We start from the raw sequence: 15858 nt of genomic DNA, 5'->3' as shown, positions 1-15858 counted from the left end.
CCCCCCAAAACATAAGATCAACATAGAGAAACCCTTCAGAGAGTCCTTTAATAGGAATAACACTGGAGGCCTCCCGCATCCAGCCCCCAGGTCCTCCTCTGCCCCCGCCCCAGTGACTCATCTCCTGCCCCACACCAACCACAGGCCCCCCAGGACAGCTCCACTGGCATCCACCAACCCTTCTGTGGGATAGCCTGGGACCGGCCTGAAAGCTGTTCGCTCCCAACTGGGAGTGGAAGGAAATTAGATCCACTGGGGGCTACTTGGTAGCCCCCGGGAGACCCTGGGCTCTGAGCTGAGAGCTTTAGGAGGGGCGTAGCAGCTGGCTGAGTGTGGGCCAGTGTTTTAGTTGTCTTGAAAGAGGAGTCTGGCTTAGGGGAGGGATCACCATGGGAGCAAGGGTCCTGGTGTCAAAATCCTTAGGGTCAGGCTTCCATCCTTGACACTGTGACTTGGGGACCCTCTGGCTTTGAGGTGACAGGGTCCCAGCTTCTTTATTGGAGGATCCAGCTGGCAGACTGAGGACAGGTGGGCAGTCTTAGGGTCAGTGCAATCCCGTGAGGTAGGCGAAAGGGTCCAGCCTGTATCCCCCTGCCTCAAGAAGTGCCCAGGCTCTGCTGTGACAAGTGATGTCTTGTGCAAGGACAAGCCATCGGGGAGGCGGACGAAGCCATGACATCCAGCCCAGGTTCCTAGCACCCACAGGGCTGCCACCGTGCCCTTCTCAGAACCACACGCAGGGGCTGTGTGACTTGTGAGCGTCCTGAGCCCCGCTGTCCGTGTGCTCTCCCACGCCGGCTGCTCGTGGCCATCTCTGCGAGCTCTGATGTCACCCTGCCCTGAACCCCGAACCTCTCGTCGTCCTCCCCTGCCCACCTGCTCCTCTTCTGCAGCAATGTCCGCTCCCAGACTACTGGTCGACCTCCGCCTTTACTCTGGCCGTCTCCCCACACCCCTCTTCAGGAGGGTTCCCTGCCCCACACCCGCTCCCCGGCCTCTCGGCCCCCGGTGCCAGCGGGCCCCTAGAGTCCCCCGGCCCCGGCCGTGGACGTGGGTCCGCTGGTGCTTGCGGAAGTTGGAGGAGTTGTTGAAAGTGCGGTCGCAGAGGCTGCAGCGGAAGGGGCGCTCGCCGGTGTGGATGCGCGCGTGGACGCTGAGCACCGAGGACTGGGTGAAGCCCTTGCCGCACACGCCGCAGTGGTAGGGCCGCTCGCCCGTGTGCACCCGCTCGTGGTCTAGCATGTCTGAGGAGCGGCGGAACGGCTTGGCGCAGAACCTGCAGGCGAAGGGCTTCCCCACCGCCGCGCCCGCCGCCGCCGCCGCCAGCACCACCTCCGACCTCTCCAGGGGTGCCCCGCGCCGCTGCTCTCGAGTCGCTGCCGCCGCCTCCGGGGGCCTCCGAGGGGCCCCCGGCTCCACCCCGTGTCGGTGCTGGTGCCGCAGCAGAGGGGCCAGGGCCTTGAAGGCCCGGGGGCAGAGCGCGCAGCGGTAGGGCCGCTCGCCTGTATGCAGGCTATAGTGGGCACGGAGGCTGGCGGGGCCGGGGCAGCTGTGGCCACACACATGACACCGGCTGGGGTCCCCACCCTGCCCGCCACCCTCAGCCCCCGCCAGGTGACCATGTTCATGGAACAGCAGCTCGGAGACCAGCCGGAAGGCAGCCGGGCACAAGGCACAGTGCAGAGAACCTGGCTCCGGGGGCTCGGGGACCAGGGTGGTGTCTGTCACCTTCACCACCTGGATCTCGATGAGGCCATTCGGGGGGGTGGCCGGGCGGCCATCATCAGGCACCAGGACCTGAGTGGGGAGGGGGAGAAAGAGAGGAGCCTGTGGACTCTGCCGCACCCCACCCCCCAACACGCCCCACTTATTCAAACGCTCTCTGCAGCCTACTGGGCCCCTCGATTTCTAGACTCGGCTCTCTATCCTCCGGGATTCTGCCCTATGACCATCAAGGCTTCCCCTCCTGCCCAAAATACATCACAGATCCAGCCATTTCTCTCCTCCACCTGCACTTAAAAGCCAATCATCTCTTGCCAAGTTTTCTAACTCTCTGAGTGTCTCTGTGACTACGCCGGCTCCCTTATAACCCACCTCCCCAAAGCAGCCCGAATGACCTTTTGAAAAATGGAAATCAGACAGCAGTCATTTTCCCACTCAAAACTATCACATGACTCCAATTGCAGTTAAAATCCCAAACCGTCATCTAATATCCACCATGACCCAGCTCCTGCTTATCTCTCTGACCCCAGTGTAACTATAAGCCGGTACACAGCTGACTGCTCTCGTCTAAATTTAGCTCCCCTACCCCCCACTCTCTCAGCTCACTCTTTCTTTCCAGATCACAATTAAGTCTCATTTCTTGTCTCTCTTCCCCTTTTCCACGGCGCGCTCCGGAAGAATACAGTTTATGTATTCGTTCGCCTCTCCATCTGTCTGGCCCAGGTAGGACTAGTAAATGTCTGTCGAATGCATGAATGTCTCTCATCCTCCCTACTCTCCCATCCTGAGCGCCTATCCAAAGTCACCTGGAACAGTCATTTCTTCCTCCACCCAAATCCTCTCCTGGGCATCAAGACGCATCCCTCAGATCCCTGCAGAATCATACCCCACCCCAGCGTGGATGCCCCAGCTATAACCCCACAGCCTTGTCTTTCAGGGTCACCTTCCCAACCTACGAGGTTCGTTACCCCTAAAATTTCGGAGGCCCCGCCCCCTAATTAGACAAACGCCATCCCCGTGAACTCCTCTCCGAATCCATCAACAGCTCAGATGTCCCACCCACCCCTTCTCGGGTTCCACCCACCCAGGACCCACCCACCACCCTCATTGGCTCCACGATAATCCCCGCCCCCTCGCCCACCGAGAAGCTCCGCCCCCAGAGCCGGAGCCATAAATACCACCCCCGCCCCGTCCTAAGCCCCGCCCCCAGCCCTGCGACCTCCTGCCGTCTCGAGTCCCCAGCTTTGGCCCCTTCCTCGCCCGCACCACGTCCGGAGGCTCCGAGGATCGCGGCTCCAGGGCCGCTGAGCTCGGACTCGGGGGTTCCGGGCGCGCGGCGGCCATCTTCTGCCCAGGCCCCGCCCCCGAGGCCCGTGGTCGCCTCGGGAGGGGGCGTGGCCGGGGAATGGCGTCAGCGCCTCGGCTCAGGCGCACTGGAGGACTGGGCGGGGCATCCAGGGAGCCGGGAAGAAAGTGGTGAATTTCTTTCTAATCACCTGTCAGTGCCCTCAGGAGCCATTCTGCGTGGTGCGCTGGGTGCCAGAGAAACTAACTCGAATTTCTCTTTTTAACCTGTATGAGTAGGCTCTGGCAGTCAGTTGACACTGACCAGAATTGAATGATTTTTCTATTTTCGTGCTACACATTTTTGCGGTCACCTCCTCTGCATGGCTTGCCATAACCCAGTGAGACAAAAGTTTACCAACGTAAGGATTTTAAAGTCCATTTGCAGAAATACAGTCATCAAACAGCCACACTGGTCGTACTGGGATTTATTAGCATAAGTCAGGTGGTATGATGTTTGGGAGGAAAGAGGCCAAAGATGGTGGGGTTTTGACAGCACCAAGGACACGGCTGAGGTCTTAGGAGTCCAACTCATTCTGTGGCCTGGTTGTGGGACTTTGAAGAGGTCACCACATTTCTCAGGGTCGTGCCTGCATTTCTCTCACGTACAATGTAGATGGTTGTAAAACCCAATAAGAAATAAATATGCAAGATATTTGGACTGGAGCAACTTTAAATTGTTTTCTTGGGAGAGCAGGGGTATCAGTTCAGTCGCTCAGTAGTGTCTGACTCTGTGACGCCATGGACTGCAGCATGCCAGGCTTCCCTGTCCATCACCAACTCATGGAGTTTACTCAAACTCATGTCCATTGCATCGGTGATGCCATCCAGCCATCTCACCCTCTGTTGTCCCCTTCTCCTGCCTTCAATCTTGGCCAGCATGAGGGTCTTTTCCAATGAGTCGGTTCTTCACATCAGATGGCTGAAGTATTGGAGCTTCAGCATCAGTCCTTCCAATGGATATTCAGGACTGATTTCCTTTAGGATGTACTGGTTAGATCTCCTTGCAGTTCAAGGGACTCTCAAAAGTCTTCTCCAACACCACAGTTCAAAATCTAAATTCTTTGGTGCTCAGTTTTCTTTATAGTCCAACTCTCACATCCATAGATGACTAAAGGAAAAACCATAGCTTTGACTAGGTGGACTTTTGTGGGCAAAGTAATGTTTCTGCGTTTTAATATGCTGTCTAGGTTGGTCACAGAGAAGGCAATGGCACCCCACTCCAGTACTCTTGCCTGGAAAATCTCATGGACGGAGGAGCCTGGTGGGCTGCAGTCCATGGGGTTGCTGAGAGTTGGACACGACTCAGTGACTTCACTTTCACTTTTCACTTTCATGCATTGGAGAAGGAAATGGCAACCCACTCCAGTATTCTTGCCTGGAGAATCCCAGGAATGGGGGAGCCTGGTGGGCTGCCGTCTATGGGGTCGCACAGAGTCGGACATGACTGAAGCGACTTAGCAGCAGCAGCAGCAGCAGCAGGTTGGTCATAGCTTTTCTTCCAAGGAGCAATCATCTTTTAATTTCATGGCTGCAGTCACCATCTGCAGTGATTTTGGGGCCCCCCAAATGAAGTCTGCCACTGTTTCCACTGTTTCCCCATCTATTTGCCATGAAGTGATGGGACTGGATGCCATGATCTTAGTTGTCTGAATATTGAGTTTTAAGCCAAACTTTTTACTCTCTTTCACTTTCATCAAGAGGCTCTTTAGTTCTTCTTCACTTTCTGCCATAAGCGTGGTGTCGTCTGCCTATCTGAGGTTATTTGATATTGATATTGTTACTCCTGGCAACAGGGGAAGAGATGCTAAGCATGACGATCATTTCTAAATTCTGCTTCTCCTTCTGGGAACATGATAAGGTTGCATTTTCCTTTGCAATTAGACGTGGCCTTGTGATTCTCTTTGCCCAGTAAAATATAAGTGGAAGAGATGTGTGTCAACTTCAGCACAAGGTAAGAGCCAGCTCGACTACTGATCACTTTCCATTCCTGCTGGTCTGTGCTTGGGGATTTGTAGGGTGAAGTGAAGTGAATTCATCAGCCTGAATTCCAGAGTATGTGCCTACAGCGACCAGAACATGATGCTCATCTTCCTTAGATTTATAACATTTAAAATAATCATGTGTTGTGTAAAGCCACTGAGCTTGGTATTGTTTGTTACTGCAGCAGAATCTATTGACAGATGAATATAGGGAGTCTTTTATTAATAGTATCTGGAACCATTTCTCTATACAAAAAAAATATCCAGAATCATAAATAGCTCCCTGTTCTTACTAATAAACAAAGACTGTACAACTTTACAGAAGCAGTCTAAGCCCTCTGTGTACCCCTCCCCATCAATTTTTCTCCTTCCCTTCCCTGCTACTGCTAAGTCACTTCAGTCGTGTCCGACTCTGTGCAACCCCAGAGACAAGGCTTCCCCATCCCTGGGATTCTCCAGGCAAGAACACTGGAGTGGGTTGCCATTTCCTTCTCCAATGCATGAAAGTGAAAAGTGAAAGTGAAGCCGCTCAGTCGTGTCTGACTCCTAGCGACCCCATGGACTGCAGCCCACCAGGCTCCTCCGCCCGTGGGATTTTCCAGGCAAGAGTCCTGGAGTGGGGTGCCGTTGCCTTCTCCGTTCCCTTCCCTAAGAGAGGTTGTTAGAGTCTGCATCTTTTGTTTACCATTCCTAGGCCTGTATGTCTTTCTATTTTGCTGCATACATGATGCAGTGTGATAGTGTCCTGCACATTTAACACCTCTAGGATAGATGGTGTCATTCCGTGTAATCTTTTCTCCGCTCAATATTGCTTTTGTTGTATATTTCTGAATATCCACAGTGTAGTGTAGTGTAGTCATTCATTGTCAGTGCTGTTTTGATAGCCGACTGATGATGCCAGATAACCTTTATTCACTCTCCTAGTGGTGGACATTGGGTTGGTTGCAGTTTTTTTCCTTTTTACTGAAGTATAGTTGATTTACAATATTGTGGTAGTTTCACTACAGCAAATTGGTTCATATATATATATTATATATGTATATATATATTCATTCTTGTTTTGGATGTATATATTTTTGGCTTCTTTTCCATTATAATTTATTACAAGATAGTGAATATAGTTACCTATCATAAAAAGTAGGTTCTTTTTGGTTATCTCTTTTTTATTTTGTTGTTGCAAAAACCTGTATTATTTCCCTTTGATGGAAGGCTCCAGAGAGGGCTCCAAAGTTAACAAGTTGCCTAGTGGGACTTCCCTGGTGGTCCAAAGTCTGTCTGCCAACACAAGGGACACAGGTTTGATCCCTGGTCTGGGAAGATTTCACATCCTGGAGCAACTAAACCCCGGCACCACAATTTCTGAGCCTGAGGTCTAGGTCCTGTGCTTGCCACAGAATAGCCCCCAACTCGGCAACTAAAGAAATCCCTTGAGCAGCAACGAAGACCTAGCACAGCCAAAAATAAATAAAATAAAACCAACCAACCAATCAACCAAGAAACATAAACTGCCTAGTGGCAGAGAGAGGCCTGCGGGGCTGGTCAGGTGGGCGCCCACCGTCGTGATGAGTTTCACCCGCTTGTCCAGGACGTGGCTGCAGGAATTCACAGAGGTGGAGTCGGGCGGGGAGGACCCGGGGCCTGCGGGTCCACGAAGGCCTGGTTCGGGTTCTTCTCCGCGAGCAGGGCGGCCCCAAGGCGTCCGGGGTCTGAGCACCTCGTCCTGCCCTGGACGGATGTCCTGGAAGAGCGCGCGGCGCAGCGCTGGCTCTGCAGGTTCCATGGAGCCACCCCCCCTCCCTGCCGCCCCGTCCGCCTCCCCCGTCCCCCGTTTCTTCCGCGATCCGTGGGGAGATGGCCCGCCCTCCAGAGCCGCCTGGTCCTAGTGGTCAGGGAGGCCCAGAGAGAGAGGTCGGGGCGGTAGGCGGAGGCTGCACGTGAACCGGGTGGCCGGGGCGCCTCCGCCTGCAGGAATAATTCTCAGGAATCTGGGAGCTCACGGGTAGCCGGAGACAAGGAGCCGAGCTCTGCAAATGGCGTTGGCTGGTCCTGGGGGCCGAGGACAGCTGGTTGGTTCCAAGGTTGCCACTGGAACAATGGTTGGAAGGTGGTCGGAGGCTGGAGGAAGGGGAGTCCCTGGGCCTGTTCTGTCTGAGCACCGTGGAAGGAGAGACACATCCACGGTGCTGCCCAGCGCTCTCCCCGTTATCTGTATACAGTACTATGATTCTGTTAGTCACATCGTCCTAATTTATCCCCTCCCCTCCCTTTCCCCTTTGGTAACCATAAGTTTGTTTTCTACTTCTGTGCATCTATTTCTGTTTTTTATATGTATGCATAAAAAGTTCCTATGTATCATATTTTAGATTCCATATATAAGGATATCATATACTTTGTATTTCTCTGACTTCATTTAGCACAATAATCTCTCCTCCATTCATGTTCCTCCAAATGGCATTATTTCATTCTTTCCTAATGGCTGCATCATACTCCACTGCTGGAGGAAGAGATGGCAACTCACTCCTGTACTCTTGTCTGGAGAATCCCTATGGACTGAGGAGCCTGTAGGCTACAGTCCATGGGGTCACAAAGAGTCAGACACCACTGAAGCGACTTAGCACACTTGCAATACTCCATTGCATGTAGATATATGCCACTTTTTATCCATTCATCTGCCACTGGACATCTTGGTGCAAGTGTTTTGTTTTGCTTTCTTTTGAGCAGTGACTAACCTAACGACTCTTTGAATTGTCAGTGCTTACTACTCAGGAAATATCTTGTGCAAGTGAGGAACCCCTGAAGCTTAAGGTTCATTGGATTCATGGTAAATCCACCTCTGCAGTTATGCTTAGTTAATTTTATAGCAAAGAATTCTATGTGCTTTGCTACGTGTGAAGAAGAATCCTTGGAGATGGGGCAGAATATCAGATGGAACTTGACTGTGAAGGCCCTGCATTCCTCCTTTAGGAGCGGTGCTGTTATTATTTACTTCATCTATTTTCTTTCTTTTTAAAAAATTTATTTTTAAATTGAAGGATAATTGCTTTACAGAATTTTGTTTTCTGTCAAACTTCAACATGAATCAGCCACAGGTATACAAATGTTCCCTCCCTCTTGGACCTCCCTCCCACCTCCACCCCGGCCCATCGCACCCCTCTAGGTTGATACAGAGCCCCTGTTTGAGTTCCCTGAGACATACAGCAAATTCCCATTGGCTATCTATTTTGCATATGGGAATGTAAGTTTCCATGTTACTCTCTCCATACATCTCACCCGCTCCCCAAGTCCATAAGTCTGTTCTCTATTGTCTGTTTCTCCACTTCTGCTCTGCAAATAAATCCTTTGGTACCATATTTTTAGATTCTATATATATACATTGCTGCTGCTAAGTCACTTTAGTCATGTCTGACTCTGCGACCCCATAGACGGCAGCCCACCAGGCTCCCCCGTTCCTGGGATTCTCCAGGCAAGAACACTGGAGTGGGTTGCCATTTCCTTCTCCATATATATACAGTAGTATACGATATTTATCTTTCTTTTTCTGACGTACTTCACTCGGTACAATAGGCTCTAGGTTCATCCACCTCATCAGAACTGACTCAAATGCATTCCTTTTTGTGGCTGAGTAATATTCCATCGTGTATATGTACCAGCACTTTTTATCCATTCATCTGTTGATGGACATCTAGGTTGCTTCCATGTTCTAGCTATTGCAAATAGTGCTGCAATGAACTCTGAGGGGCATGTGTCTTTTTAAATTTTGCTTTCCTCAGGGTATATGCCCAGGAGTGGGTTTGCTGGGTTATATGGTGGTTTTATACCTAGTGTTCTAAGGAATCTCCATACTGTCTCCCATAGTGGCTGTATCAACTTACATTCCCAACAGCAGTACAAGAGTGTTCTCTTTCCTCCACACCTTTCCAGCATTTACTGTATGTAGACTTTTTGATTATGGCTATTCTGACTGGCGTGAGGTGATATCATATCTCGTGTAGTTTTGATTTGCATTTCTCTAATAATGAGTGATATTGAGCATCTTTTCATGTGTCTGTTAGCCATCTGTATGGTTTTGGAGAAATGTCTGTTTAGGTCTTTTCCCCACTTTTTAAATTAGGTTGTTTTTCTGGTATTGAGTTGTATGAGTTGCTTGTATACTTTGGAAATTAATCCTTTGTCAGTTGTTTCATTTGCTATTCTCACCTATTGTTAAACAGGAAAACCCCTGAGGTTCTGGGAACTGGGAACCAGGAGACCTTGACTTGAATTCCATCTGGTTCCTGGTTGACTAGTTTTAAGCAAGTTCCCTCCCATCTTGTTCTCATTTTCCCCAATCCGTGTAGGATGTGAGCATTTCCGGATTTCCTCGTCTGTTTGTGACAGTATCAGAACAAAAATGAGGGGCTTCCGTGGTGGTTAAAACTCTGAGCTTCCACTGCAGGGGATGTGGGGTTTGGTTCCTGGTCAGGGAAGCTCCACACGTCAGGTGCAGATAAAGGGGGGAAATTATAAAGAAAGAAAAATCAAGTTTGCAAACTTAAAAAAAAAAACAAAAACAAAAACAACGAGGAGCAGGGAACGCCCCTAGAGAGTGATCCTTTTGGGATCCCTCTTATTAGAGCCTAAGCGCAAAGCGGAATCTTCTTTTCTGGGCTTCGAGCTTGCAGCCCGAGCATTTTTGTAAAGGGCCTGAATCGCGCAGCTTCTAGCCGGGGTCTCCCCTTGCAAGTCCGGGGTCGCTCCCTGCCGGGCCTCCCGTAAAAGCACTTCCCCACTGTCCACCGTTCCCGCTCGACCTGAGCAGAAAGGGAGCTCAGAGGACGGACTTGATGGGTGCGCGAGGCTGATGGCCAATACTGAGAAGTTTAGACTCTAAACTTTAGAAGAGGAGCGGATAAATGAAGGAGGGAGAAGGAGGACCATAAAGAGGTTGGCGGCAGATAGAGGGGTCCAGGGTGGAAAGGAAACGAGAGAAAGCGTCTGGCTAGAGCGGTGGGGGGGGGGGGGGGGGGGGGGGAGGGAACCATAGAGAGGAGCTAGAAGGAGGACTAGAGGGGCCATGGTGGGCGGGGAGGTGGGTAGCTAAGAGGGTAATTGGCTTCCAATGCGGGAACTAAAGACAGCCGGAAGGACCATTTCCTTCGGGGTTTTAGGGTGGTTTTAGGGTGGTTGGGGGCGGGGGTGGAGGGCGCTTGCCTGGTGGCTCAGTGGTAAAGAATCCGCCTGCCAATACAGGAGTTCTATCCCTGGGTGGGGAAGATCCCCTGGAGAACGGAATGGCAACCCCATCCAGTGCTCCTGTCTGGAAAAGAGAAGCTTGGCGGGCTACAGTCCATGGGGTCACTAAGAGTCGGACACCACACACACACACACACACACACACACACACACACACACACTATCGCTCTAGAGCTCTCTCAGTCCCCACCACCCCTTCTGTAGCTCAAATCTCATTCTTTCTCAGCTGGATTTCGGGCCCAGCCTCCTCCCTACTTCCTGAGCTTGCACTCTCTAGCCCGACAACATAGGCAGAGAGACCTTTCTAAAACTCTCATCCTTTCCCAGCTCAATATCCTTCTACACTCCCTCTTGACTCAAGACAGAAATCTCAACTCCTCTGCTCTGCGTTGGAAGGCCTTCATAACGAAGTTCCCGCCAAGCTCGCTGACCTCTCACCGCTTTGATTGTGCATCTTTCAAACACAACATGTCATAACCCCCAGTGAAACCCTCATGCTTTCATTGCTCCGGGTGCCAGGTCTTGGACTCCTCTCGCTACCCAGAATAACGTTTCCTGGGGGATCCTGGCCATTTCATCAGGCCTTAATTCCTCCAGAAAGCAACCTCTGACTCCTGCCTAGTTCCAGATCCCAGGCTGACTGAGGCACTCCGTCAGGCTACCGGTTTTACTGGAATGCTTGTAAAGCCCCCATATGACAGTTCCCTCATTAGCTCCCAGCTCACCCCGATGCCTGCGACACAAACTCCAAGTTCTTCAATTTGGTCCCTGCTGATGTCTCAGCCAGCATTGTCCCTGGCTGTGCACATGATGCTTGCAGCTGCTGCTGTGCTTGTGATTGGTTGTGCTGTGGTTAGTTGCTGAGTCATGTCCGACTCTTTGTGACCCCGTAGACTGTAGCCCACCAGAAACCTCTGTCTGTGGGGATTCTTCAGGCAAGAATACTGCAGTGGGTTGCCATTCCCTCCTCCAGGGGATCTTCCCAACCCAGGGATCGAACCTGGGTCTCCTGTGTTACAGGCAGTTTCTTTACTGTCTGAATCACCAGGAAAGCTCAAGAATACTGAAGTGGGTAGCTGTGGTTCTTAAATGTGTCCAACTCTTTGTGACTCCATGGACTGTAGATTGCCAGGCTCCTCTGTCCATAGGATTCTCCAGGCAAGATTTCTGGAGAAGTCATTCCCTTCTTCAGGAGATCTTGCCAACCCAGGGATCAAACCTGCATTTCTTGCATTGACAGGCAGGTTCTTTACAACTGAGCCACCAGGGATGTTTCATCACCCTGAAAGAAGAATGGTTCTTTAGGCTGTTTGCAGTCCTGGCCTTTGCCCCCACTTCACTGCACTTGTAACTGCATTCACGATTCCCAAAGGCGGGCTAACTCTTCTGTCCACACCTGAGCTCAGACGTTTCCTCCAGGAAAACTTTCTAATTCTGCACCCCTCCCCCACCCCAGCTGGGTCACGTGCCTCTTCTGACCACCTGGAGTGCCTCATCATTGCCCGTGTGACCCTACTTTGTAGCTGCCTGTTTGTCAGTTGGCTTCCCGTAGATTAGTCTCCCCAATATGGTGGCCACCAGCCATGCGTCGGTATTGAGCACTTGAAACAGGATTAGTCCAGGTTAAGATGTAAGGTGGCAGCTGCTAGCAGATACTGTTTTGAGAATGGCAGGTGCTGGCCTTGAGTCTGATACAGTTCAGAAAATTCAAGTTCTCAGTAATGGAACAGTGCATCTGAAACCACGTCTATAATGGCTACCCAGCTCCATTAACAAAAAAATACGTATTTTTTGGCTGCACTGGGTTCTTCTCGCAGCACAGGCTTTCTCTAGTTGCAGCAAGTGGAGGCTACTCTTTGTTGAAGTGCGGGACCTCTCACTGCCGTGGCTTCTCTTCCTGTGGAGCACCAGCTCTAGGTGCTCCGGCTTCAGGAGTTGCAGCGCATGAGCTCATTAGTTTCGGCGCACAGGCTTAACTGCTCCCTGGCATTTAGGCTCTTTCTGGACCAGGGGTTGAACCTGTGTCTCCTGCATTGGCAGGTGGGTTCCTATTGACTGTGCCACCAGGGAAATCCTCCAGCTCCATTTTTGATGCTTAAGCCACAGTGACTCCATTTTTATTCTACTTACATTCTTTACTGGTTATAGAAGATGTACGAAGAGGATGTATGCTTGCCAGGCCATAGGACAGGCTGTTCTGGTCAGCATAAAGTTCAAGACAGATCATGTATCAGCCAGAAGGACTTCCCATACATCAACATCTGAAAATTTATTCGATCATAATCTACATCTGAATATAGAAAAAAGTAAGATTAAAAGGAAAAAGCAAAGAATGTCAAATAGTGCAGGACAGGTGAGGAAACTGAGTCACCACATGCTTTTCAGATTTGCCTAGAGATGGGAGTTCCCTGGCAGTTCAGTAGTTAGGACTTGGTGCTTTCACTGCAGAGGATCTGGGTTCAGTCGCTGGTGTTGGACAACTAAGATTCCACAAGCCAAGCAGCTTGGAGAGCGGAGGGGTGGGGAGGTTTGCCTGGAGAAACTTGAGGTCTGATTGATTTGAAACGAGAAGTGGAATCCTGCTGTTTCTAAGCTCATTTTACAACCTGATCTTTGCCAGGAAACATGGAATGCCCACTCTTTCAAGACAGTGGGTACTGAGGCAAGAAGGCGGCCGTTTGTGAATTCCCAGCGCTCTGCGTGGGTGGGAGCTTGAAAGCCCAGCCTTCTGGTTTTTCCTGGCCAGCACCCACAGCCAGCTTTGAGGGCTGTGTCACACTCGGGCAGCTCTTTCCCTAACCGTCTTTCAGCTGCACCCCTCTAACTCTCAGGGACCATAGGACACGTTCCCGAAAATGAAGGTCTGGGGATGAGAAAGTGTAAAGACCTGCCGGATTTAGGATAACCCTGGCTCCAGCACCCACTTGCTCATCAGCCTCTCACTTAAACTCCTTGCGCGTCAGTCCCCTCATCTGTAAAATGCTAGGACTGAATCTGACACCTTCTTGTTCAAGTCCTCTTTTCGGCATATATCCGATCCTTTAGTGACGCGGACTCGTCGTTGTTGAATTTGTTTCTTGATTGTCATCCCTACCTGCTTCTCCTAGGTGCTGGGGCGGCGGGGGTGCCTGGGAAGATGTCAATATTTTGGTCTCTGTCGCCCCCAGGAGGCTTAGGAGAGTCCCTTGTTGCAGGTGTCCAATGCAGATAATATGTGCCGCCTCTTAAGGTAGAGGAAGGCGGGGACTACCTAGGTCTGGTTGGCTCACGCTTTTACCCCCATAAGCTGGTATCTAAGAGCCATTTGTGTTGAACAACATACAACCGATATGTGTTGAACGAAATAACTGAGCTTCAAGCTGGCGGAACTAAAGGTCCTTGGAACCCTTCCTTTGAGGGGTGTGTTTCCGGGCGGAAGGCTTTCACGTGAAACCCCCCCCCCCCCCCCCGGCCCCTCTGTTCGGTGGTCGGATCCCGTGTGTCCCCACTTAGGGCTCCCGGGTTGGGGGTTAATGTTTTCGCCTCCTGCATTCCGGGATCGGGCTTTCGGGAGGCCGTTCCTCACAACGGACGAACAGAAGGGTCACGCCCGGAGTAAGGGCCCTGGAGCACGAGGCCAGGTCACCAAGACCGGACCTGCTGACCCACTGAGGGGACAGGATACTTGCAGCTGCTGCTGTGCTTGTGGTGTGCTGTGCTTAGTTGCTGAGTCATGTCCGACTCTCTGGGACCCCATGGACTGTAGCCCACCAGAAACCTCTGTCTATGGTTTGTGCCGAGCTTCTTGGGAACAGAGAAGAGGCGGAAACCAGGCAGGTCTTGGGGGGGAGGGGTGGCTTTGGAAAGACGGTGGGGAGGTGATGGGGTCGACCGAATCCAGATTCTGGAGGTGAGAGGCTTCATTGGCGGCCGCGGTGGGGATGGCGGGGGTGGGGGGCAATGAAAACACTTAATTGTTGTCGCAGGACCTGCATGAAAGGAAGAGACCTTGGAGCTGCAGAGAAAGATACTCGAAGGGTATTTAACCGTCTGCCTTGCCCCTTCGCTCTGTCCTTATCAATACCTGCTAACTGACTGGACGGGCACAGAGTACACCCACCCACACAGACCCCGTGAGTGGGGAAGCCCAGTAACACAGCCCCACCCAGCGCGCGGCCGTCCCGGCTGCCCGCGGGCTTCCAGGAACGCAGCCTGTCTCAAGGCCCATGCCCTCGCCCATCTGGACGTCCGGTGCTTCATTTGTGAAACTTGTGGCAAGGCCTTCAAAGGACCCCGCTGTCTCTGCCCGCCCCGTCTCACCTACCGAGCTTCCTGCCGCTGCTCCTGCTGCTCCCGGCAGGTCAGCCTTACCAGGGAGCCAGTCAGCACGCACTGGTGTATCAGGGCAGATTGGGTCTCCTGCTAATGTGGGCACAAAAAGGGAAAGACACAGTGAAAGTCTCTCAGGCGTGTCTGACTCTTTGCGACCCCATGAAGTTCATGGGATTCTCCAGGCAAGAATACTGGAGTGGGTAGCTGTTCCCTTCACCAAGGGATCTTCCCAACCGAAGGACTGAACACTTGTCTCCCGCATTGCAGGCGGATTCTTTACCAGCTGAGCCATCAGGAAAGCCCGTTGTAGATGCATAGGAAGGGAAGGGCACACAGGCATGCCTTTAGGGGGCTACGTCCTGGGAATCCTGCCCCAGGTCACCAGCATCCAGCTCGAGGGCTGTCAGTTGCAGAGCTAGGCCCCGGCATCTCTGAAGGACAAGGCAGCACCTTTTCTGTGCTGGCTCTTTCTAACACTGTATGATCTTCAGCCTTCGGGTGTGCTGCGAGTCCGTGGGTGGCAGGGGAAGCAGGAGACAGTATCATGAAAGATGCATTCACCTCCCAGGGCGATGTCTGGTCTCCTTGGCTCAGATACCAAAGAATCTGCCTGCAGTGCAGGAGATCACTGGGTCAGGAAGATCTCCAGGATTCGGAAATGGCAACCTACTCCAGTTTTCTTGTCTGGAGAATCTCCATGGACAGAGGAGCCTGGTGGGCTGGAGTCCATGGGGTCAAAAAGAGTTGGACACGACTAAGCGACTAACATAACACTTTTTCCTATTGTAGAATGACTGGTTCCTTCTCCAGCCTAGAACGATAAAGTGACTTTTAAAGTCTTGCCTGGAAAATCCCATGGACAGAGGAGCCTGGTAGGCTGCAGTCCATGGGGTCGCTAAGAGTCGGACACGACTGAGCCACGTTACTTTCACTTTTCACTTTCTTGCGTTGGAGAAGGAAATGGCAACCCACTCCAGTGTTCTGCCTGGAGAATCCCAGGGACCGGGGAGCCTGGTGGACTGCCGTCTATGGGGTCGCACAGAGTCGAACACGACTGAAGTGACTTAACAGTAAAGGCAAGTCACAACTTTTCGGACAAAAGCTATCTCTTTTGTCTTCCCTTCCTCCGCATCTACCGTGTCTCCAAATAGTGACTATACTGGCTGGGTATTTTCTTTTTTTCAACCCTCCGATGGCAGAAGTGAGGCGCGCAGGCACCCGGAACTGTGGTCCGCGGGTGTTTGTTTCCCGCCGGGACGGATGCCTC

At 51.8% G+C, this 15858-nt stretch overlaps 1 protein-coding gene across 1 annotated transcript; it reads right to left on the bottom strand.

Annotated features, from left to right (window-relative positions):
- Positions 1 to 29: 29 nt before the first annotated feature.
- Positions 30 to 3071, bottom strand: ZNF784 (zinc finger protein 784). The gene is given in 3 exon segments (XM_027978766.2): positions 30 to 1044; positions 1047 to 1797; positions 2989 to 3071. Coding segments are annotated over 3 exon segments (963 nt in total). The 5' UTR covers positions 3067 to 3071; the 3' UTR covers positions 30 to 910.
- Between the last annotated feature and the right edge of the window lie 12787 nt (positions 3072 to 15858).

Source organism: Ovis aries, chromosome 14 (assembly GCF_016772045.2).
Source record: "Ovis aries strain OAR_USU_Benz2616 breed Rambouillet chromosome 14, ARS-UI_Ramb_v3.0, whole genome shotgun sequence".
Lineage (NCBI taxonomy): Eukaryota > Metazoa > Chordata > Mammalia > Artiodactyla > Bovidae > Ovis > Ovis aries.
This window is presented reverse-complemented; position numbering and strand designations above follow the sequence as displayed.